Source organism: Haemorhous mexicanus, chromosome 37 (assembly GCF_027477595.1).
Source record: "Haemorhous mexicanus isolate bHaeMex1 chromosome 37, bHaeMex1.pri, whole genome shotgun sequence".
NCBI classification, from domain to species: domain Eukaryota; kingdom Metazoa; phylum Chordata; class Aves; order Passeriformes; family Fringillidae; genus Haemorhous; species Haemorhous mexicanus.
Window position 1 is genome coordinate 500,089 of NC_082377.1, and position 22,957 is coordinate 523,045.

The following is a 22,957-nucleotide window of genomic DNA, read 5'->3' on the forward strand; positions in this document are numbered from 1 at the left end:
GAGCTGGAGGGGCAGGGGGGGTGCTGGGGTGATGGGGGAGCCATGGGGGTGTGCAGGGGGAGGCTCAGGGTTGTGGTGACACACTCAGGAGTGCTGGGGACATGGAGGGCCCCAGGGCGGGCCCTGGTGACGGTCCCCAGGATGGGGTTGGGTTTCGGGGTCACATCACGAATTTCTGCTAATTGCAGAAAAGTCACGGGGCAGTGGGGGAGGGGTGGGAAAGGGCAGGAGGTGGAGGGGGGCACCCGGACACCAGGGTGGGTCTCTCTGCCCATGGGAGGAGAGCAGTTTGGAGTGGGGGTCTTGAGGCCTGGATGCCCAGGTGCCCTTGGCCAAGGGTCAGCGCTGAGTGCATCCTTGTGTGGGGTCTCTGGAGGGATTTGGGGCCTTGATGCCCCAGGTCTGTCTCAGCTGGGGTGGGGGTCCAGGGAGATTTGGGGATTCTGGGGGTATTTAGGCCCAGCTTCCCGTGTGTGGAGCTTCTGCAGCAGCCACTGGTACCTGGCCAAGGTGCTCACCAGGATGGACGCAGCAGCCTCTGAGTTCTGTCATGAGGGCAAAGACAACCTGGGCTTAGATCCCCCCCTGGATCCCCAGCGCCTCAGCAGCGGGGTTGGCTCCACCAGAGCTTCATCAAGGACTGCCCTGGTGGGCAGTGGGATGGAACTGGGAGGGGACTGGGAAGCAGGAGTGACACTGAGGAGGACTAGGAGGTTCTGCAGGGCTTTGGGATGAACTGGACCAGACTGGGGGATAACTGGGAGGCACAGGGAAGGCACCTGGGGCCTCTGCCAGCTCATACAAGGCTGTGCCCAGGGTGCAGGCGGTCACCATCCCTGTCCCACCCCCAGGGGACTGGGCCATACTGGTGCTGGCTGTTTCCCCACAGCGGTGTCAGCTGAGGAGCCTGAGCAGCATGACTGGGAGGGCTGGAAGTGGTTCCTGACACAGGTGGACATCCAGGTAGGGGACTGTGACCCGATAGTGACTGACCCAGAGCTCATGGCACGGGCGGCAGAGGCTGTGGGCGTGCAGTCACCTCCTGCCCGAGCCAGGTGGGACCCGCCACCGAGCCCAGCCAGGTGCAGCTCCTGTGCAAATCCCAGCACCGAGTCCGTGCAGGTGTGATCCCCTCGTGTGTGATCCCCTCGTGTGTGATCCCCTCGTGTGTGACCCTCACAAACCCCTGGGCAACCCCTCCTGCAAATCTCTGTGTGAAAAACCACCGGGGTCTCAGCGCCCACCGCGGCAATTCCTTGTGCAAACCCTTGGGAAAAGGCTCCTTGGGAAGAGGCCTCGTGCCAACCTCCCTCGTCCCTGCGGCCAGCCGGGGCACAATCCTCATGTGAAAACCTCATGTCCCCATGTCACCTCCCAGGAGTACCCTCGTCCCTGTGTGTCCCCCCTCTTCCCCAGACCCCCCCGTGTCTGCTGACCCCTGGATCAGACCCACATTGCCCCACTAAGCCCTCGTCCCTCCAGGGTTGAGGAGGCGCTGGGGGACATGGCCAAGATGAGAGGGCGCAAAATCCCCCAAGACCGAGAAGGGGGAAGGGCAGCGGGGCCCCACCCTGGCCCCCCTCACCAAGGGGCTCCCCCCACCCCAATAACTTTTGTAAAGTACCAGGAGCTCCCGACCTGTGCTTTGTGTGGGGAGTAGGACCCACACACACAATCTGAGAGGTGAGAGTGCCCCCCTCCCGAAAACCACCCCCCCAAAAGAGACATGGGCACCAGGAGAGGAGAACGAGGCGCTTTATCACCCCCTCTGTGTGCCCCATCCCCTTCCCCCCGCTGTTAAATACCCCTGGGAGGGGGTACCCCCCCACCACCCCCCCCATCACACACAGGGCCCACCCAGGCCCCCCCCCGCCCCCCCCTCATCCTCCGCCTGCCGCAGCCGCTTCTTGGCCCGGATCTCGTTCATGGCCTCCTCGATGGAGCGCGTGTCCCGCTTGTTGGCCACGGGCACTGGGGGCACAGGAGAGACCCTCAGCGACCCCCAGTCCCCCCTGGACAGCCCAGGCTGCCCAAACCCTCCCTGGGAAGGGCCCCAGGAGCCCCCCAAGCCCCCTGCTCACCGCAGCCGTAAGCCTTGTTGGCCTCCATGGTGCGGGCGGCAGCCTTGGCGGCCTCCGAGCCAATCAGGTGCCGGTATTTGTCCTTGTAGTCATTGGGGGGCCCCGGGGGGGCGGGGCCAGACTCAAGCTCCGCCTCCTCCTGCTGTGCTGCCAGCTCCTGCAGGTGAGCAGTCAGCAACAAGCCCGCCCAGCCGGGCCACACCCACCAAGCCCATTCCACACCCATGTAAGCCCCTCCTCCGTCATGCACGCACGCCCCACCAATGTGGCCACGCCCTGCTGAGCCCCGCCCATATCTCAGTTAAGCCCCACCCCACCAAGCTCCGCCTACCCGGAGGCGGCGCCGCTCCTCGGCCCGGGCCGGGTCCCACTCCTCCCCGCGCCGGTACGCCTCCAGCTCCTCATCCGACGGCGCGAACTCCTGGGGACACCCAGGAGGGGACAGCGGCGTCACCCTGGGCTCTGTCACCTCCCCCCAGCCCCCCACAGCGTCCCCCGCCATCGCCCACCTTCTTGAACACCATCACGTAGCGACTGTCCTCATCATCCCCAAAGGAGAAGGACGTCAGGCCGGCCACCTCTGCCACATCGTGCCTGGGGGAACACGGCGCTGCTGGCACTGGGGGTCCCCAAGTGCCCCCGGTACCACCAGGATCCCCAGTGCCCTCCCAGTGCCCCCCAGTGTCCCCAGTATTCCCTCAGTGCCCCCCAGTGCCCCGCTCACAGGATGCTCCTCTCAATCTTGTTCATGGGCTGGAACCGGCGCCGGGGCTCCCCGCTGGCCTGGATGAACTGGGACACCTCTTGCTCCATCTGGGGACACAGGGGAGCCCAGGAATTTGTGGGGGGGCCGTGGGGAGCGCCCCAAAATGCCCAGCAGTGCACGGCCCCCCACTCACCCTCTTTCTGAACTCAACTTTCTGGCGCTTCTCTTGCTCCTGCAGCTTTTTCATGCGAGCAGCTTGTTCTGGAGGGGACAGGGGGAGTGTCAGGCCGGGGGGGGTCCCCCAAAACCTCCGGGGACCCCCCAAAAAAACCCTCGGGGGGCGGAGGGGGCGGGGCCTGCGCCCTCTGAACAGAACGGGGGCGTGGCCTGCGGTGGGCGTGGCGTGCGAACAACAGCGCGACACAGGGGAAGGGGCAGACGGCCCTCGCTGTCAATCAGCAGAGCGGGGGCGTGCCCAGGGCGCCGGGGGCGGAGCCGGCGGCCCGCGGGGTCACGGCCTCGCAAGAGGGCGGGCGCCCGGGGTGGGGGGGGGTTCTGAGGGCGAAAGACCGGGACGCGCCGCTCCCCGCCCGGGGCCCCTGCCCCGGTGCCTCCGCGCCCTCCCCGGCCCTGCTGACCCCGCGCCCGGCGCCGCGTCTCGCCGTCGGCCGCGGCGGGCGGCCGCTCCATGGAGTTCAGGATGGAGCCCAGCAAGTCCAGCTCCGCCATCTTGCGACGGGGCGATGCGTGACGCCGCGCGGGGGCCACGTCCCCGGCGTCGGCGTGCGTCATCACGTCCGCGACGTAGGAGGGCCTTGGGCGGAGCGGGGAACGGGTGTGGCCCGGCTCCAGAGGGCGTGGCCTGCCCCTTAAAGGGCCCATCCCTCCAGCTCTGCTGGGGTCGTCCCGCGCTCCCCGCGATGTCCCCTCCTCGTGTTCACCCCAGTCTCCCCTCCCCTCCATGTCCCCTCCCTCCCCATGTCCCTCCCCAGACACAAACGCACAAACTCATCGCGTCTTTCATTCCCGCTTCCTCGTTTTTTAATGGAACTTTGTACAAAGAGCCCCCACGGGGCGGGGGGGGTGGGCATGCGGGGGAGGTATGGGGGCGAGTGGGGAGGGGGCGCGGAGCAGCTCTCCCCCCTCCTTCCCCTCTGCACGAGCCCTCCGGGGACACCCGGACACACAGACACGACTGGGGGGGACAGCAAGGGGAGCTCCCCCCGTGCCTGGGCTCCCCCGTGAGGGGGGCACTGAGGGTCCCCCAATGCCTGGGTCCCCCCTGGGGGGGTGGGGGCGTGGAGCCCCCCCCACGCCCGGATCCACACTGGGGAGGTCACGAGGCCAGGCCCCGTGTCTGTAAACTGTCCACCTCCTTGTTCTGCTTCAGCTCCTCCATCCTGGGTGAGAGAACACGAATTGGGGGGGATCATGCTTTTCTGGGACTGTCCCCATGGTGTCACCTGTCCCCACCCAGCCCATGTGACACCTCCTGGTCCCTCCCCACGTCACCGGTGTCCCCTCCCCGTACCGGTGGCGGCAGCGCCGCAGGAACCTCATGATCTTCCGGGCTGCCTGGTCCTGCTTGAGGGTGAGGAAGGTGCTCCTGGGGGGAACGGAGGGGAGGGTGAGACCCCCGGGGCGCTGTGCCCCGCGCCCCCGGGGCCCCGGGCCGCACCGGTGCTGGCGGAGGCTGCGGAAGCGCTGCTGGATGAGCACGGCCGCGCGCCGGCGCCGCTGGAAGCGCTTCTGCTCCGCGTAGCTGCGGAACTTGCTCTGGATCAGGATGGCGGCCTGCGTCATCCGCTGGAACAGGGCGAACTGCGGGGACGGGGGACACCGGTGTCACAGCACCATCAGGCAGGGAGCCAACGTCACCCCAGTGTCACAGCACCATCAGGCAGGGAGCCAACGTCACCCCAGGGTCACAGCACCCACAAACAGGGAGCCCAGTGTCACCCCAGTGTCACAGCACCATCAGGCAGGGAGCCCACTGTCACCCAGGGTCACAGCACCCACAAACAGGGAGCCCAGTGTCACCCCAGGGTCACAGCACCATCAGGCAGGGAGCCCAGTGTCACCCAGTGTCACAGCACCATCAGGCAGGGAGCCCAGTGTCACCCCAGGGTCACAGCACCCCACTGGAACAGGGCAAACTGAGGGGACAGAGGGGGATATAGGGGGGGCACCCCAAACCCACCCTACCATCCCCCAGCAAGGACCCCCGTGCCCATGTGCTCTGGACCCCAGGCATCCAGAGCCCCAAAAACAGCCCCAAAAACCTGGGTGACCCCAACACTGCCCCCTGTTACCTTCAGAGCGATCCAGGTCAGCTTGTGGGGCAGAGACAGAGGGTTAGGGGGGGTCGGGGGGGTGCCCGGGAGGGGTCCCCAGGGGTCTGGGGGCCCCCCACACCTCAGTACCTGCTTGTACTTGCGGTAGCAGCGCTGAATGACGGCGGCAGCCAGCTCCTGCTGCTCCTTCAGTCTCCGGCCCTGGGGGCAGCCGGGGGGTTTGGGGGGTCAGCGGTGCTGGGGAGCCCCAGGGGGAGCCCCCAGAGGGGCCCCGGAGGCTTTGGGGGGCAGGGGGAGGGGGCACACACCCGGTACTTGCGGAAAGCGCCCTGCACAAGACGCGCGGCCTCGTAGAGCTCGTGCTGCTCCTGGTCACTGAGGGTCAGCAGGGCCACGGCCCCCCCCCTCGCCCCGAGCCCCCCCAGAGGCGTTCAGGAACTCGGCCCAGCCCGCGGCCGAAGGGGGGGGCGGCCGCTCGGGGACCCCCGGGGACCCCCGTGAGGCCACCTCCGCCCTGGGGGAAACACAAGACACACAGGAGGGTCAGGGGGCGAGGGGTGGCACCCTGCTGGGCTGGGAGACACACAGGAGGGAATTCCGTGTCACAGAACGTTCCCAGGGGGACACTGCAGTGTCCCAGGGGCCGGGGGATGCCCCCATGGGGACTCTGGGGTTTCCAGGATGTGGGAGACCCCCTCAGGGACACACTGGAGTGTCACAGGACCCTCCCAAGGGGATCTCCGAGAGCACCCCGGGGTGCTGCTGAGGGGGGGTGACCCTCCCGGGGAGCTGAGGGTGCCCCTGGACACCCCTCAAGGCCAGGGGTACCTGTGGGCAGGTGCGGGGGGACGGTCCACGCTCTCCAGGTACGTGGCCAGCCAGGCCATGGCAGCACCAAGCCCTGCTGGCCCCGCTGGCCCCGGGGTCCCTGCTGTCCCTGGTGTCCCCCCTGCTGCTCCCAGTGCTCCCAGCGCCCCCGGGGGCCCCCCCGGTGCCTCCTGCTTGATGCGTTCAGGGGTGGCCTCGATGATCTGCCGTGCCAGTGTCACCACCTCGGCCTGGGGACACAGGACATTGGGGCTCTACCCTGCACCAAGGGTGTCCCCAGCCCCGGCTGTCCCCCACCTTTACCTGCAGGGCGTCGGAGGGTGGGGCCAGGGTGTCCTCAGGGGGGCTGGGGGGCACGGCCAGCCCCCAGCTCTCATCCTCGGGGGGCCCAGGGGGGCCGGGGGGCAGCGGGACGGAGCCGGGACCCTCGGAGAGCCCCGATGGGGATGAGAGGCTGCTGGCTGTGCTCAGCCCTGGGGACAGAGGGGACACGGCAGGGGAGTTAGTCCTGGAGAGACACACCCTGAGGGCAAGGGGGACACGTGGGACATGGCAAGAGGACAGGGGATGCCATGGGGACATTCCAGGGACACAGAGAAGGTGGGGAAGGACAGGGAACATGGGGAGTACACGGGGGGAAAGGCTGGAGGGGACCAGAAGGGGACAGGGGGAGAATATGGTGACAGTGACAGCAAGAGGACAGAGACCACACCAGGCTGGCAGTGAGCAGGAGCCCGGGACAGGACACAGTGACAACAGGACAGTGACAGAGGACAGAGAGGGCACAAGGTGCCGGCGCCATACCTGTGTCGGGGCTGGCAGAGAGCGGGGAGGGGATGCGCAGGCCGGGCAGGTGGCACCGTGGGGACACGGGTGACATCTGCAGCTCCTCGAGGCGGGTGACCAGGGCCAGGTGGCCGCGGGCACGTGCCAGGGCCAGGGGCAGCCGCCCCAGGGTGTCGGGGACGGCCAGCGCCCGCCGGTCCCAGCGGCACAGCCGCTCCGCCGCCTCCCGGTGCCCCAGGGCACACGCCCACATCTGGGGACACCAAGGCAACGGCGTGTCCCCAGGGCATCCACTGTCCCCAGATGCCACCCCGGGTATCCCCCCAGCCCTGCCTGAGACACCACCCTGTGCCCCATGCCCTTGGGATGCCTTCCCAGCCCTGCCACCCTGCCCCTGCTGTCACCACCACGCCCGCAGGGCTGCCAGGGTCCCCTTACCAGGGGGGTGCAGGAGAAATGGTCCACGTTGAGGGGGTCGATCTCCTGCTCCAGCTCCAGGCTCTCAACTGCCAGCGCCCTGCAGGGACAGGAAAGGACACAGGCTGGCGAGGGTCACCTCTGCTCGGGGACACTGCCTGGGGCACGCCCATCGCTACCCCCAGGTGTCCCCAGGTGTCCCCAGGTGTCCCGGCTCACCGCCAGCGCCGAAGAGCCTCCACCAGGCTGGCGTAGCCCTGGGCGGCCGCCAGGTGCAGCAGCGTCATCCCACGGAACGTCACCCCGTGCGCCAGCACCGAGGTCCCCGAGGTCCCCAGCGATGTCCCCGACCAGCCTGGCCGCGCCATCATGGCCTCGCAGATGGCCACCACCCGCGCCTCGAAGGACGAGCCCGGCCCCTGGGGCCAGGCAGCGCGTCAGGGGACAGCAGGGCACGAGGACAGGGTGGCACAGAGGGTGGCAGGGGGCACCCGGGGCTCCTGCGGGGTGCAGGGGATGGCGGAGGGGGAAGGGGACCGGGGAACTACAGGCCACTGTGGGATGGGGACAGGGGATGTCAGAGGACATCGGAGGATCCTGGGGGGCCACATGCTGACCTGCTCGGGGGGGGTCTCGGCAGGAGCCCCCCGTGGGGGCGGAAGGGGGGTGGGGGGGGGCAGGGCCCCCAGACGCGTCTCCAGCTGCTCCAGGCGCTCCAGGATGGACAGACGGAACTGGGCCTCTGCAGAGGGGGGACCCGAGGCTGAGGGGGCACCCCGGCCCTCTCCGGGGGAGCCAGAGCCCCCCCAGATGCGCTGACCCCAAAGAGCGTCACCCCACGGTGAGAGGGACAGGCCTGGGGTCACCCCCACGGGACCCCAAAAGGGACCCAGGTGTCCGGGGGCCACCCCCCGGGGGGGTTTGTCCCATCCTGGGGGTGCCTCCTGGGGGACCCCACTCACCGTCCAGCGCCAGCCAGTCCAGCTGTGCCCCGGGGGGGCCCCGCGCCGCCCCCCGTGCCCGGTACTCGAACGGGGCGGCGGCCGAGAGCAGCCGGGGGGGACAGGCCACGCGCAGGGCGGCCACTCCGGCCTCGTGGGCTGCGGGGGGACACGGAGGGGTGAGCACGGGCCGGGGGCGGCGGGGGGACACGGGGGACCCCGCGGGGGGACACTCACGGGGGCAGTAGCAGCGCAGCACGCCCGGCTGGACCAGCGCGGCCGGAACCGAGGTGCGGTCGAAGAGACACGAGTAGGCACCGGGGTCCCCCCAGGGGCCCGTGATCAGCACCTTCACCCCGCCCTGGGGGGGACACGCGGGGTCACCGGGGACCCCTGGGGGCGGCAGGAGAGGGGTCCGGGGGAGAACACCCCCCCCCCAAAGCGCTCACCTCAGGGTACGACCACTCCGGGGAGAAATCGGTGATGGCCACGGGGGGGTCGCTGGGGGGGCCTGGGGGGGAGGAGGGGAGCTGGGGGGTGTGGGGGGGCTCGCGCAGGTTTGGGGGGACCCCGGCGTCCCCCACCAGCAGCTCGGGGAAGGGCAGGGGGAACGGCGGCTGGGCCGGGGGGGGCGGCGCTCAGTTCGCAGAGGGGGTCCTGGGCGGCCGCGCCCTGCTTTCCCCCCTCCTCCTCCGCCTCCTCTTCCTCCGCCTCCTCCTCCTCCTCCTCCTCCAGCTTGGGGGCCGCGGCGGGGGCCGGGGGGGGCGCCCCGGGGGGGGCCTCGGCCTCGCAGCCGTAGGTCTGCCCGCGGCGGGGGCTGTTGAGGAAGCAGTCGGGGTCGAAGGCGGCCGGGGGCGGCGGGGCCGTGGGGCAGGTGCCCTCGGGGGTCACCAGGTGCTGGCTGGGGGTCAGCCCCAGCGGCTGCTCGGGCCCCCCCGGCGCCGCCCCCCCCCCCCAGACTGGCCACCACCAGGAGCGGCAGCCCCCCCGCGGGCGGGAACGGCGGCGCTCGGGGCCCCTCGGGGGGCGCCGCGCCCCCCCCCAGGCCCGGCGAGGGCTGGGTGGTGTCGGGGGAGGAGGGGGCGGGTTTGGGGGGGTCCCCCGGGGCGCCCCCCTCGGCCCCCCGCTCCACCTTGGGGGAGATGATGCGGTGCTTGGTGCTGCTGCACTTGTGGCCGGGAGTGCCTGGGGGAGGCAAGGGGGGGTTACTGGGGGACAGGGAGGGTGGGGGGCAGATTCTGGGGGGCAAGGGGGGTCCTGAGGAGAATTCGGGGCGTTCAGAGTGACCAGAGGAATCTGGGGGTGTCCTGAGAGCTTTGGGGGGGTTCCACACGGGTGCAAAGGACAGTTCAGGGGGCCAGGGGCTGTTCTGGGGTCCCGAGGGGTCCTGGGGGTTCCCAAGGGGGCTCAGGGGGTCACAGTGGTTTTGGGGGGATCCCAGGGAGGGATGGAGGAGATCCCCAGCAAGGTCTGGGGGAGGTCCCAGGGGGTCCCCAGTGGGTTCCCAGGGGGTTCCCCGGGGTGTTGGGGATCCCGGTGGGTTCCTTGGGGTGTTGGGGTTCCCAGGGGGTTCCCTGGGGGTTTGGGGGTCCCGGGGGTTCCCCGGGGATTTGGGGGTCTCGGGGGGTTCCCCGGGGGTTTGGGGGTCCCGGTGGGTTCCCTGGGGTTTGGGGGTCCCAGTGGGTTCCCCGGGGTGTTGGGGGTCCCGGGGGGTTCCCCGGGGGTTTGGGGGTCTCGGGGGGTTCCCCGGGGTGTTGGGGGTCCCGGGGGGTTCCCCGGGGATTTGGGGGTCTCGGGGGGTTCCCCGGGGTGTTGGGGGTCCCAGTGGGTTCCCCGGGGTGTTGGGGTTCCCAGGGGGTTCCCCAGGGGTTTGGGGGTCCCGGTGGGTTCCTTGGGGTGTTGGGGGTCCCGGTGGGTTCCCCGGGGTGTTGGGGGTCTCGGGGGGTTCCCCGGGGTGTTGGGGGTCCCGGGGGGTTCCCCGGGGTGTTGGGGGTCCCGGTGGGTTCCCCGGGGATTTGGGGGTCCTGGGGGGCTCCCCGGGGTGTTGGGGGTCCCGGGGGGTTCCCCGGGGTGTTGGGGGTCCCGGGGGTCTCTCTCACCCAGCCCCCCGGCGCAGAGGCAGGCGTGGGTGCGGGGGGGCGGCCGGGCCTGGTGCCTCTCCAGGACGTGCTGCACCAGCTGCTCCAGGGACAGCCCGGGGGCGGCGCCCCCGTTCCCGCAGCCCCACTTCACCCCGTGGACTGCGGCACAGGGGGAAATCCCTCAGCCACAGAGCTGTGGGGGGCACTCTCTACCCAGCCCCCCAAAACACCCACGCAGACCCCCCACCCTGCTCCAGCCTGCGGGAAAGCACAAAATTCCTCAGGAAGGGGGTTTGGGGCGTCCTCCCTGACCCCCCCAAACAGCCCCATGCTGCTCCAGGCCTGCTTCACCCCAGGAAAAGAGTCAAAATCCCACATGGGCTTTGGGGGCGCCCTCCCCCTCCCCACGCCCACTTCATCACACAGGGCCCAACAAATCTACCAAAAAAAGACGATTTGGGGCTCCTCTCCCTCCCCCCAAAATGCCAAGCCCCCTCCCGCTGCCCCAGCCCTGTGACCTGAGGGCGAAACCCCCGAGGAAAAGAGGCCCCAGGGCAGCCCCCCACTCACACATGGGGCGCAGCTGGGCCACCAGCTCCTCCTGGGACCACTTGAGCCACTCGCGGGGGTCGGCGGCGGCGGCGCAGAGCGGGGGGGCCCCCGCGCAGAGGGGGGGGCTGCAGAGCCGGGGGGCGCAGGCCCGGCCGCACTCCTCCATGGCCGGCACGTTCAGGTAGTGCACCAGCACGATGTCGGGGTTCTGGGGGGCACACGCGGCACCTCTGGGTGGGGAGGGCTCCCGGGGGGTCTCCAGGGGGTCCCGGGCCCCCCGTTACCTGCAGCAGCCAGTAGCAGCGGCGGTGGAAGGTGGGCACGATGGACGAGTGCACGTAGCAGCCGTAGAGGCACTGGGGGGGACGGCAGAGACTGGGGGGCCCTGCCAGCTTTTGGCAGCTTTTGGGGGGATCCCTGCACCCTCTGGGGGTCTCTTATCTGAGGGTGGGCAACCCCAGGCTCTCAGCTGCCTGGGCTGGAGGACACAGACAGCCCCAAACCATCCCCTGCTGCTCCTGACACTCCCAAACCCCATTTTGGGCATCTCCCAACACCCCCAAACCCCCAGCTGGGGAGCTCCCAGCACCCCTAGACACACAACTGGGGATCTTGGACCACCTAAACCACCCACTGGGTGTCCCCAGCACCCCAAAACTGTCCCTTGAGGGCATCCAGCACCCTCTGTCCCCACCCTTGTGTGTCCTGACACTCTCCAGCCCCCCCAGGTGCATCCCCAGCTCCCCACACCCAAACCAGGAGCAGTTTTATGGAAAGGGGCACTGTTTGGGGGACACCAGGTGGTTTTTGGGGAGGGGGAAGAGCTTTGTTTTGGAGGCCCCCTACCTCCACTCCCTGCACCTTCAGCTTCATGTGGTCCTCACGCGTGGTCTTGCCATCCTTGCGTTTCTTCCAGCAGTACCCGTCCTTGCGGTACTTCACCTTCTTCCGGTTGTACAGGATCACCGACCCGTTCTGCGGCCTGGACACGGGGTCAGGGGGCCCCTGGGAGCCCCCAGGGCACCCCCAGCACCCCGAGGCACCCCCCGGGCCCCCCACCTGGTTTTGGGGGAGCACGAGAGCCACTCGTCGTGTTTCTCAAAGGTGATGAGGTACGAGGCGATTTCCTGGGGGGACAGGTGGCCCGTCTGTGTCCCCTGTCCCCCACCCACTGTCCCACCCCCACTGTCCCACGGCCTAGATGTCCCCTGTCCCCCATCCTGCCCCCATCCCCAGCCAAGCCCCCTCCTGTGTCCCTTCAACGCCCCTCCTGTGTCCCCACAAATCCAGGTGCCCTCCTGCACCCCACATCCCTTCCCTCCCCACTCCTGTGTCCCCACATCCCCTCCTGCACCCCACATCCCTTCCCTCCCCACTCCTGTGTCCCCACATCCCCTCCTGCACCCCACATCCCTTCTCTCCCCATTCCTGTGTCCCCACACGCCCTTCCATGTTTCCAGCTCCCTCCTGCACCCCCCAGTCCCTTCCATCCCCACTCCCCTGTCCCCCCATCCCCTCCAGGAGCCCCCCGAGCCCCCCACCTCGTTGGTGTTCCAGCGCAGCTGCTCCTTGGGGAGGACGGGACATTTGGGCAAACACTCCACCAGCTTCCGGGGCAGGAACACCTTCAGGTGGCTCCTCTCTGTGCAGGGAGGGGGAGGGCTCACTGTCCCCTCGGTGTCCCCTCCCCGTACCCCACGCCCCCCCCGTGTCCCCCTGCCCTCACCTGACACCTCGGCGGGGTCCTTGCTGCTCATCTCGGGGCAGGTGCGGGGCCCTCAGGGCTCCCCGAGGTGGGCACAGCAAGGGCTGCAACCTGCAGGGACCCCCAAAAACGGTGATGGGGTGGGGGAACAGCGGGGTGACACCGGGGGGACACAGGAGACACGGGACCAGGGACCCCAGCACCCCCATAAATGGTGATGGGGAACAGCGGGGTGACATCGGGGGGACACGGGACCAGGGACCCCAGCACCATCCTCAGCACCGTCCCCCATTGCAGCCAGTGCCTCTGCGCTAGAGGGCCTCCTCCCAGCCCTACAGCCCCACACATCCCTGCCCTACAACCCCACACATCCCTGCCCTACAGCCCCACACATCCCTGCCCTACAACTCCACACATCCCTGCCCTACAGCCCCACACATCCTTTCCCACGGCACTCCACAACCCTGACCTGTACCCCCATCTCTGCCCCACTGCACCCCACATGCCCTGCCCATTGCACCCCACATCTCTGTCCCACTGAACCCCACATTCCCCTTCCATCGCCCCCCACATCTCTTCCCCATTGCCCCCCACATCTCTGCCCCACGGCCCCCCCTACGCCCCGCCCACTGTCCCCCACATCTCCGCCCCACATCCCGCCCCACGGCGGCCCCCCCCACTGGAACCCCCCATCCCCGCCCCACACGGTCCCGGCCCCGCCCTCGGCCCCGCCCCGGTCCCCCCGGCCCCACCTGGCGCCTCAGGGCCGCCGCCGCCGCCGCCGCCCCCGCCCCCGCCGCCCGCCGCCATCTTCCCGCCCGCCGCGGGCCAGCGCCGACGGCGCCGCCGGCGCGTGACGTCGGCGCGCAAGGGGGCGGGGGCCGCGCCGCCGGGCGGGGGCGGGACCAACACGCGAAGGGGCGGGGCCAGTGGATGGGGCGGGGGCATTCGGGGTCCTGTGGGCGGGGCGACGTCGCGCGATGAACTTTGTTAATTAACTTGCGCAAGTCCCTTTGTTAATTAAATTGCGCGAGTCCTTCGCTGTCAGACGGTTTTGTGATTGTCTGGGAGAATTCACCCGCGTTGAGTCCTGCCAACGCAATAAACTCTACAGCTGGTACCACCAGTTGTACTCTCAGACTACACAACTACCGAATAAGGTTTCCAATTGTACCAGAAAACTGGAAATAAACTTTCTTGAGGCGATTTTGGGGCCATTTTGAGGGTTTGGAGGCTTTCTGGGCAAAAAAATGTAAGGAAACCTGAAAGAAAAGAGAGAGAAAAAACCGAAGAGAAAATGGAGAAAATTATTTCACGAAAAGAAAACAAAAGTGTGAGGAAAAAATGGGACAAACAGAAGCCTGAGGGGAAAAGGAGAGAGAAACGTGAGGGGAAAATCCTGAAGTAAAAACGCGGGAAAAGCCGCCCCAGAGGTGGGCCTCGTCTGCGCGGCGTTGCCCTTTTAAGAAGGGGCGGGGCATCGACCTCCGCCCCTCGCGCCCCGCCCCAGGCCCGGCCCCGCCCCGCCCCGCCGGGCCCGGGCGCGGCCGCAGCCCCGGAGCCGCCGCGGAGCCCCCGGGAACGGCTGGGAACGGCCGGGAACCCTCCGGGAACCCCCCGGGAAACCCTCGGGAAACCCCCGGAGCCCCCCGGGAACCGCCGGGAACCCCCCGGGAACCCCCCGGGAACCGCCGGGAGCCCCCCGGGACGGCCGGGCCGAGGGGATGCGGCGCCGCGGGGCCGGTGAGCGGCAGCAGCGCGGGTCTGGGGGCTGTCAGGGAGCAAACTGAGGGGCTCGCAGGGGCGTGGGGGCAGGTTTGGGGGTCCCGCGGGCGTGGAAAGGGGCTTTAGGGGGTCCCGGGCGCCTCAGGTGGACTCAGAGAGGCTGCAGGGTGGTTGGGGGGTGCTGGTTTAGGGGGCGTCACGGGGCTCGGGGGGGCTCAGGTCCCTAAAGGCGGGTTTAGGGATCCCCTGGCGGGGTTTAAGGGGTGTGGGAGTGGGCTTTGGGGGGGCTTTGGGGAAGCTGAGGGTTCCGGAGCAGGTAGGGATCAGGTGTAGGGGCGGCACTGGGGGTCTGGGGGATGGAGGAAGTGAGTTTGTGGGGTGACACGGCTGCGGAGCCAGGTTTGGAACAGCTGGGGTGCAGGCTGGGGGTGTCTCGGGGTGCAGAGGTGGATTTAGGGGGGCTGTAGGGACCCCCCTGCCCACATTGGGGTCTCTCGGGGTCACAGCCTTTGCTTTCCATGCAGGGGGGGCTCCGGCCCGGGGACGGGACCCCCAAATTTTGGAGGGCTCAGGGACAGTCGGGGGTGTCATGTGCTGTTTATGCTGACCTGGAGTCACCTGGGAATGGGGGGGGGGGGACCCAGGGGGGGTCTCCCTGCCCCAAATCCCCCCCTTTGCCCCCATCCCTGACCTCTGACCTTGCCAGGGCACCCCCTGAGCTCTGGGGGCGCCGGGGAGGGTCGGGCCGGGGGGGCTCTCTGCTCACCCCCTCCCTGGCACCCGCCCCGGGTTATTTTTAGGGCTCTCCTTGGGCAGGACCAGGGGAGGGACATGGAGCCCCCCCTGCCCTGCCGGGGCGCTGCCGGGGGCGGGGGTCGCGCACACCTGGCCGAGGGGTGGCGGTGGGCGGGGTGACGCTGCTCTGTCGCGACAGGGTGAAGCTGTCGCGGGCATGGCGGGCGCCTCGGTGAAGGTGGCGGTCAGGGTCCGGCCCTTCAGCGCCAGGGAGAGCAGCCGCCAGGCCAAGTGTGTCATCCAGATGCAGGGGAACACCACCTGTGAGTGGGGGGCGCCCGGGAGGGGGGGTCTCGGGAGGGGAGGGACCCAGGGGTGGGGGCATTGCGGCGTGGGACCCCCCCCGTCCCCGTCCTTGTCCCGTGCTGGCCTCGGGCCCGGAGCACCAGCTGCCGCCGGGCTAAAAATAGCCACGGGGAGGTTTTTGGGGGGGTGACGGAGCTGCGGGGGTTGAGGGTGACGTGGGGGGGGTCACCCCAACCCCGTGTCACCTCCACACCCCCCAGGCATCACCAACCCCAAGCTCCCCAAGGACGGCACCAAACACTTCACCTTCGACTACTCCTACTGGTCCCACACCTCGGTGAGTGCCAGGGCAGGCTGGGGGCACCCCGCGGGGGGCTCGGGGGGTCCCTGACTCCTTCCCCCGCAGGAGGAGGACCCCAACTTCGCCTCGCAGCGCCGGGTGTACCAGGACATCGGGGAGGAGATGCTGGCGCACGCCTTCGAGGGCTACAACGTCTGCATCCTGGCCTACGGCCAGACCGGCGCCGGCAAGTCCTACACCATGATGGGGCGGCAGGAGCCGGGGCAGCGCGGGATTATCCCGCAGGTCCGGGGCCTGGGGGGGCTCCTGGGGGCTTGGGAAGGGCTGGAGCCCCCCCCAGCCCCCGGCTCAAGGCTGCTCACCTGCAGCTCTGCGAGGATCTGTTCGCCCGCATCGCTCGGGAAGGGTCGCCTGAGCTTTCGTTTTCTGTGGAGGTGAGTTTGGGAGTTTGGGAAGGGTCTCCTGGAGTTTGGGAAGGGTCTCCTGGAGTTTGGGAAGGGTCCCCTGGAGTTTGGGAAGGGTCTTCTGGAGTTTGGGAAGGGTCTCCTGGAGTTTGGGAAGGGTCTTCTGGAGTTTGGGAAGGGTCTCCTGGAGTTTGGGAAGGGTCCCCTGGAGTTTGGGAAGGGTCTCCTGGACTCTGGGGAGGTCAGGGGGGTTTGGGGGTTGGGAGCGTGAGCTGCAGACACCCCCCCCTGGTCAATCTGGGTGTTCAGCTCCTGCAGACTCGCCCCACACCCCCCACAAAAGTTTGGGGGTTCATCTGCCACCCATCCCAGCGTTCTGGGGGCTCACCTGGCCCCCCAGCCCGGCACTTTGGGAGTTCCCCCCCATCACCATTTTGGAGATCCCTCCCCCACCATCCCCATCGATTCGCCCCCAGTTTGGGTCTTTCCTCCAAACCCCCCCCCCCAATTTTGGGGTCCCTCCTGAGTGTGCCGGGGCCCCCAGGTGAGCTACCTGGAGATCTACTGCGAGCGGGTGCGGGACCTGCTGAACCCCAAGAGCCGCGGGGGGCTGCGGGTGCGGGAGCACCCCCTGCTCGGGCCCTACGTGCAGGACCTGTCGCGCCTCGCCGTCGCCTCCTTCGCCGACATCGCCGACCTGATGGACAGCGGCAACAAGGCCAGGTGTGGGCAGGGCGGGGCAGGGGGGCTCCCCCGACCCCCCAGAGACCCCCCCAGGCACCAAGGGTCCTGCCCCGCTCCCCCGCAGGACAGTGGCAGCCACCAACATGAACGAGACCAGCAGCCGCTCGCACGCCGTGTTCACCATCGTGTTCAGCCAGCGCCGCCAGGACCCGCTCAGCGACCTCGCCTCGGAAAAGGTCGGGGGAGCCCCGGAGTCGCCCCCCAAGTCCATCCCACCCCTCTTTTGGCTCACCCTGAAATCGCCCCCTGTGGTCTCCTGAGTCCCCCCAAAATCTGCCATCGTCTTCAGGCGGCGCTCAGAGCTGCTCTCCGCTCGCTCAGATCACCCCCAGCATTCCCCAAGCCCCCCCTGTTCCCCCCAGAACTCCCACCCTGATCCCCCCACGCCCCCCTGCCCCCCCAGGTGAGCCGCATCAGCCTGGTGGACCTGGCGGGCAGCGAGCGCGCCGACGCCTCGGGGGCCAAGGGCATCCGCCTCAAGGTGGGCAGGGACCCCAGAAAGGGGGGGTGGGACCCCCTGCGCCCCCCGTAACGAGGGGGTGACTCCCCCCCAGAGCCCTCCTGAGCCTTCCTCCCCTCCTCCTCCTCCCCAGGAAGGCGCCAACATCAACAAGTCCCTGACCACCCTGGGCAAGGTCATCTCTGCCCTGGCCGAGGCGGTGAGTCTGGGGGTCGCCCCCCTCCCCGCCCCCACTCTTGGGGGTCCCCTCCTTTTTTTGGGGGAGGGTCTCACGACCCTCCTCATCCCTCCTCCCCAGCAGACCAGCAAGAAGAAGAAGCCGGATTTCATCCCGTACCGGGACTCGGTGCTGACGTGGCTGCTGAAGGAGAACCTGGGTGGGTTTGGGGAGGAGCTGGGGGGCACGAGGGGGAGGATTTGGGGGTCGCAGCCCCCCGGTGACGGCGTCCCCACAGGAGGGAACTCGCGCACGGCCATGATCGCGGCGCTGAGCCCGGCCGACAGCAGCTACGAGGAGACGCTGAGCACGCTGCGGTGAGGCAGGGCTGGGGGGCTCTGCCGCGGGTTGGGGGGCTGGGACGGGGGTCCCGGCGCTGATCCCACCCCCCCCTTTTGTCGCCCCCGACCCCTCAGCTACGCTGACCGCACGAAGCAGATCCGGTGCCACGCGGTGATCAACGAGGACCCGAACGCGCGGCTGATCCGCGAGCTGCGCCAGGAGGTGACGCGGCTGCGGGGAGCTGCTCAGCGCCCAGGGTGAGGGGCTGGGGGGATCTGGGGGGATTCCGGGGTCTTGAGGGGCTGCGGGAGCTGCTGAGTGCCCAGGGTGAGGGGCTGGGGGGATCTGGGGGTCTTGAGGGGCTGCGGGAGCTGCTGAGTGCCCAGGGTGAGGGGCTGGGGGGGATTCGGGGGATTCGGGGGTCTTGAGGGGCTGTGGGAGCTGCTGAGTGCCCAGGGTGAGGGGCTGGGGGGATCTGGGGGGATTTCCGGGGTCTTGAGGGGCCTGCGGGAGCTGCTGAGTGCCCAGGGTGAGGGGCTGGGGGGATTCGGGGGGATTCGGGGGTCTTAAGGGGCTGGGGGAGCTGCTCAGCACCCAGGGTGAGGGGCTGGGGGGGGATTCGGGGGGATTCGGGGGTCTTGAGGGGCTTTGGGAGCTGCTCAGCGCCCAGGGTGAGGGGGCTGGGGGGATTTGGGGTTGTGAGGATGGGGTTAAAGGGGCTGGGGGCGTCTGGGGATCAGATTTAGGGGGTTTTGTAGGGGGGATGGATTTGGGGTGTCGGTTGCAGAAAGGTTTTGGGGGGAGATGAGATTCGGGGGCAGAGCTAAGGTGGGGTTTGGGGGCGTGGGGGTTTAGGGGACAGTGTGGGGGGCACAGCTGTGGTGCTGGGGGTTTGGTTTGGGGGGGAGGGGGTGACACCCCCCCTCAGAGCGAGCCCCCCATCTCCCCCCAGGGTCTCACTGACACCACCCCCTCTGGCCCCCCTGCCACCACGTCCCCCACCCTCAATGGGGACACGGGGCTGGAGCCCCCCCTGGGCCCCACGGAGGCCATGGAGCGGCTGCAGGTGACCCCTAAAACCCCTCCCAGCCCCTGCCCTGATCCACAGGGAGCCCGGGGGGGGTCTGTGCCCCCCTCCCCACACCACGGGGGACCCCCCCCAAAATTGCTGTTCCTCCAGGAGACTGAGAAAATCATCGCAGAGCTCAACGAGACCTGGGAGGAGAAGCTGAGACGCACGGAGGCCCCTGAGGCTGGAGCGGTGAGGGGGGCTCGGGACCCCCACCACGGCCCCCAAAACGTCCCTGACCCCCCCCCCAAATACCCCCAGCCTCACCAGAGTCCACCCAAATGCTCCTTATGCAGCCCTGCAAGCCCCAAAACCCCTCCCCAGCAGTTCCTAAATGCCCCCAGAGCCCCCCCCAAGCCCTCTGGGCCCCCCAAACTCCGTGTGCCCCCCAGGGAGGCGCTGCTGGCTGAGATGGGGGTGGCTCTGCGGGAGGACGGCGGCACCGTCGGGGTGTTCTCCCCCAAAAAGGCAAGTTTCTAAAACGGGGGGAGGGGTGGGGCTGCACCCTCAGGGTCCCCCCCAAGCCCTGACCCCGTTTTTATTTTTGTGCCCCCCCCTCTCCACCCTGCCCTGAAAAGACCCCACACCTGGTGAACCTCAACGAGGACCCCCTGATGTCCGAGTGCCTCCTGTACCACATCAAGGACGGCGTGACCAGGTGGGTGGGGGGCAGGGGGGGCTGTGGCACCCCCAGACCCCCTCGGGACCCCCCTTTGGGCCCCCCCCAATTTGCTCTGTGCCCCCTGCCCGGCAGGGTGGGGCCGGGGTGGACGTGGACATCAAGCTCTCGGGGCCGTTCATCCGCGAGCAGCACTGCCTCTTCCGCAGCCGCCCCGACCCCTCGGGGGAAGGTACGGAATCTGGGGGGGGGGACACCAGATTGTGGGCGTGCCCCCCCCCTTGCCCAGCCCCCTCCCGGCACAGCTTAACCCCTCTTTCTCCCACCCTCCCCAAAATGCTGCAATTGGAGCAGGTCAGCGCGGCCCCCCCAGGTACCGCTGCCCGGGCCGGTGGGAGGGGGGGGCTCCTGGGGCTGGGGGGGTTTTGGGGTGCTCGGGGGTGGGTTTGGGGTTCCCTGCCTCAGTTCAGCGGGGAGGTGACTCGTCCCGCTCTTGCTGTCCCCCTCCTGAAGTTGTGGTGACGCTGGAGCCGTGTGAGGGGGCTGAGACCTACGTCAACGGGAAGCAGGTGACGGAGCCGGTGGTGCTCAAGTCGGGTAGGGACCCCCCAAAGCCCTCCCAGATCTCTGTGTGTCTCCCCAAAATCCCCCCTCCCCAAAATCTCCCCGTGGCTCTCACTTGAACCCCCCCCAAAAATCCCACCGACCCCCAAATTCCCTTCGACCTCCCACAAATCTTTGTCACCCCCCAAATTTTCTCTGAAATTCATTGTGACGCTCTCAAACCCCCCATTTCCCACCCAAGTCCCCCAAAACTCCCTGTGCCCCTGCCCAAATCTGCCCCAAAGCCCCCCGTGACCCCTCCGACCCCCCCCACCCAGGCCACCGCCTCATTTTGGGGAAGAACCTGCCCAAATCTGCCCCAAAGCCCCCCGTGACCCCTCCGACCCCCCCCACCCAGGCCACCGCCTCATTTTGGGGAAGAACCTGCCCAAATCTGCCCCAAAGCCCCCGTGACCCCTCCGACCCCCCCAACCCAGGCCACCGCCTCATTTTGGGGAAGAACCTGCCCAAATCTGCCCCAAAGCCCCCCGTGACCCCCCCCCCAACCCCCCCACCCAGGCCACCGCCTCATTTTGGGGAAGAACCTGCCCAAATCTGCCAAGAACCTGCCCAAATCTGCCCCAAAGCCCCCCGTGACCCCTCCGACCCCCCCCCACCCAGGCCACCGCCTCATTTTGGGGAAGAACCACGTGTTCCGCTTCACGCACCCGGAGCAGGCGCGGCGGGAGCGGGAGCGGGGGGCGTCCCCCGGGCCCCCCCCGGACTGGAACCTGGCGCAGAGGGAGCTGCTGGAGCAGCAGGGCATCGACATGCGCCTCCAGAGGTGGGCACAGGGCCTGGGGACACGCGGGCCCTGCCCTGGGGACGGTCGGGGGGGGCTCACCCTGTGCGTGTCCCCCGCCCCAGGCTGCAGGAGCTGGAGAACCAGCCCCAGGTGGAGAAGGAGGTGTCGGAGCAGCCGCAGGTGAGGGGGGCGTGTCCCTGCGTGTCACAGGTGTCCCCTGGCTCCCCTCAGTGTCCGTGCCTCGCGGGTCTCCTGGGTGTCCCCCAGGGCTGCCCTGGTCCCGGGGGTCTCTCCCACGTCCCCCACGGCGTCCCCCCGCAGCCCCCCGGCTCTGAGGACCCCCCGTGCTACGAGGCCGGCTGGCGGCTGATCTCGGCGCTGCGCCAGGCGCTGCCGGCTCCCGCCGTGCGCTCGGTGCTGCGCCGGGCCGGGCTCCCGGTACCGGGCAAGCGCCGGGAGCCGCTGCGCGTCTACCAGATCCCGCAGCGCCGCCGGGGATCCCCGACCCCGCCGCCACCGCCACCACCATCATCATCCTCCTCGTCAGCGCCGCGGGTGAGCCTGGCGGAGCTGAAGGCGCAGGCGGTGCGGGAGCTGAGCCCGGAGCCGGCGCGGCGGGAGCTGGAGGCGCTGAGCCTGGCGCGGCTGCGGAGCTCTGCCGCCGCCAGCCCGCCGAGCCCGACGGATGGCGCGCCGTGGGCGGCGGCGAGGAGGAGGAGGGGGGTGCCGGCGAGCAGGTGAGCGAGGTGGAGGGGCTGCGGCTGCACCTGGACAGGCTGGCGGGGATCCTGCGCGAGGTGAAGCGGCAGAACAGCGCCAAGGACGAGCAGATCCGCGCCCTGCGCGACCGCGTGGGGCAGATGGAGCGCGTGATCCCGCTGCCGCCGGTGAGCCCGGGCCCCGGGAGCCCCGGAGAGACCGCGGGGAGAGACCCCGGGAGGGGGGTCTGCCTGCCCATGGCCCCCCAAACAGCCCCAGAGAGCCCCAAAGAGCCCAGAGAGCCCCAAAGAGCCCCAGAGAGCCCCAAAGAGCCCCAGAGAGCCCCAAAGAGCCCCAAAGTGCCCCAGAGAGCCGGGTCTGCCTCCCCATGGCCCCCAAAACAGCCCTAGAGAGTCCCAGAGAGCCCCAGAGAGCCGGGTCTGCCTCCCCGTGGCCACCCCAAAAGCCCCAGAGAACCCCAAAGTGCCCCAAACAGCCCCAAACAGCCCCAAAGTGCCAGAAAGAGCCCCAGAAAGAGCCCCAAAGTGCCCCAGAGAGCCGGGTCTGCCTGCCCATGGCCCCCCAGAAACCCGGCCATGGGGTCTGCCTGCCCACAGCCTTACCCACACCCCCCCCCCCAGCACCCCTGGCCCGTCCCCCCGGACCCCAGCGTGGGTCCCACCCCCCCTAGCGTGGATCCCAGCCGCCCCACGCCGCGCCCTGACACCCCAAGTGCCCCCTCCCTATCCCCTGACATCCCCAGGGGTCCCTCCCACCCCACAGCCCCCCCAGACCCCTCTAACCCCCCCCCCGTCCTCTCCCCCCAACCAGGACGACGCTGACGAGGCTGAGCCGCCCCCCCAGGACCCCTCCCAGGAGCCGCCCCCGGGCCGCCCCCAGCCCCGCGCGGACCCCCCCTCGCCCCCCGTCGGCGGCGGCGGCGCGGCTCTGCCGGCTGATGGAGCAGGACCCGGCCTTCCGGCGGGGGCGGCTGCGCTGGCTGCGCCAGGAGCAGGCCCGCCTGATGGCGGGGGGGGGTCCGCAGCCCCTGCAGCCCCCCCGCCGCCCCCCGCGCTTCCACCCGGCCCCCCAGCAGGACTCCAAGCTGCGCTTCCCCTTCAAGAGCAACCCCCAGCACCGCCTGGCTTGGGCGGGCGGCGGCGGGGACGCCCCCCAAGCCGACAGCAGCCCCCCCGCGCCGCAGCCCCCTCCCCACTCGGGGCGTCCCCGCCGGGGGTCTCTGGATGGGGGGTCCCCACCCCCGCCCCGGGTCCGCCGCCAGCGCTCGGCTCCCGACCTGAAGGCGCGGGGCCCCGTCCCGTAGGGGGTGCGGGATTTTGGGGACGCCCCCTCCCCAAATGGACAATCACGGCCTCCCCCCCTCCCCACAATCGGGGGTCTCCCCGCCGGGGAAGCCCCCAGCTGCTGTCACACTGTCCCCCCCGCCCCCGCGTGTGTGTGTGTGTGTCTGGGGAGGGGTCCTCGGTCAGGAGGGCCCCCCCTCTTACAGGGGAGTCCCTAATTAATGGCGATCCCGCTAATTAAACAGAAGCGCCTCAATTCTGGGCTCCCCCGTCCCCTCTGCTGGCCCCGCCCACTCCAGCCTGGCAGCCCCAGACCACGCCCCGACCACGCCCTTTAGAGCGGCGCCCAGAAA

The 22,957-nt window shown here is 69.4% G+C and overlaps 3 protein-coding genes across 3 annotated transcripts; 1 reads left to right on the top strand and 2 right to left on the bottom strand.

The window, feature by feature from the left end:
- Positions 1-1,739: 1,739 nt before the first annotated feature.
- Positions 1,740-3,601, bottom strand: SPAG7 (sperm associated antigen 7). The gene is made up of 7 exons (XM_059872595.1): positions 3,426-3,601; positions 2,981-3,048; positions 2,806-2,894; positions 2,591-2,675; positions 2,413-2,502; positions 2,082-2,238; positions 1,740-1,971 (listed from the first exon to the last, which is right to left on the bottom strand). The coding sequence occupies exons 1-7, from the start codon at positions 3,577-3,579 to the stop codon at positions 1,841-1,843; spliced, it is 774 nt and encodes a 257-aa protein (XP_059728578.1). The 5' UTR covers positions 3,580-3,601; the 3' UTR covers positions 1,740-1,840.
- Positions 3,602-3,805: 204 nt separating this feature from the next.
- CAMTA2 (calmodulin binding transcription activator 2) lies at positions 3,806-13,237 on the bottom strand. Its single transcript, XM_059872602.1, is given in 24 exon segments — positions 3,806-4,187; positions 4,319-4,608; positions 5,100-5,120; positions 5,211-5,282; positions 5,390-5,482; positions 5,484-5,595; positions 5,910-6,139; positions 6,213-6,382; positions 6,714-6,948; positions 7,134-7,212; positions 7,332-7,531; positions 7,730-7,854; positions 8,075-8,212; positions 8,291-8,414; positions 8,503-8,586; positions 8,589-9,238; positions 10,153-10,293; positions 10,705-10,894; positions 10,971-11,042; positions 11,533-11,668; positions 11,746-11,813; positions 12,228-12,328; positions 12,413-12,502; positions 13,144-13,237. Coding segments are annotated over 23 exon segments (3,426 nt in total). The 5' UTR covers positions 12,444-12,502; positions 13,144-13,237; the 3' UTR covers positions 3,806-4,123.
- A 679-nt stretch (positions 13,238-13,916) lies between these two features.
- On the top strand, positions 13,917-22,860 carry KIF1C (kinesin family member 1C). Its single transcript, XM_059872603.1, is given in 25 exon segments — positions 13,917-14,134; positions 15,051-15,174; positions 15,418-15,494; positions 15,564-15,743; positions 15,827-15,892; positions 16,407-16,585; positions 16,671-16,782; positions 17,010-17,087; positions 17,200-17,265; positions 17,368-17,443; positions 17,522-17,600; positions 17,700-17,796; positions 18,070-18,088; positions 18,513-18,631; positions 18,746-18,811; positions 18,813-18,826; positions 19,027-19,102; positions 19,213-19,296; positions 19,389-19,485; positions 19,767-19,850; positions 20,478-20,640; positions 20,724-20,781; positions 20,923-21,338; positions 21,377-21,676; positions 22,132-22,860. Coding segments are annotated over 24 exon segments (3,105 nt in total). The 5' UTR covers positions 13,917-14,134; positions 15,051-15,068; the 3' UTR covers positions 22,625-22,860.
- The last annotated feature ends 97 nt before the right edge of the window (positions 22,861-22,957 follow it).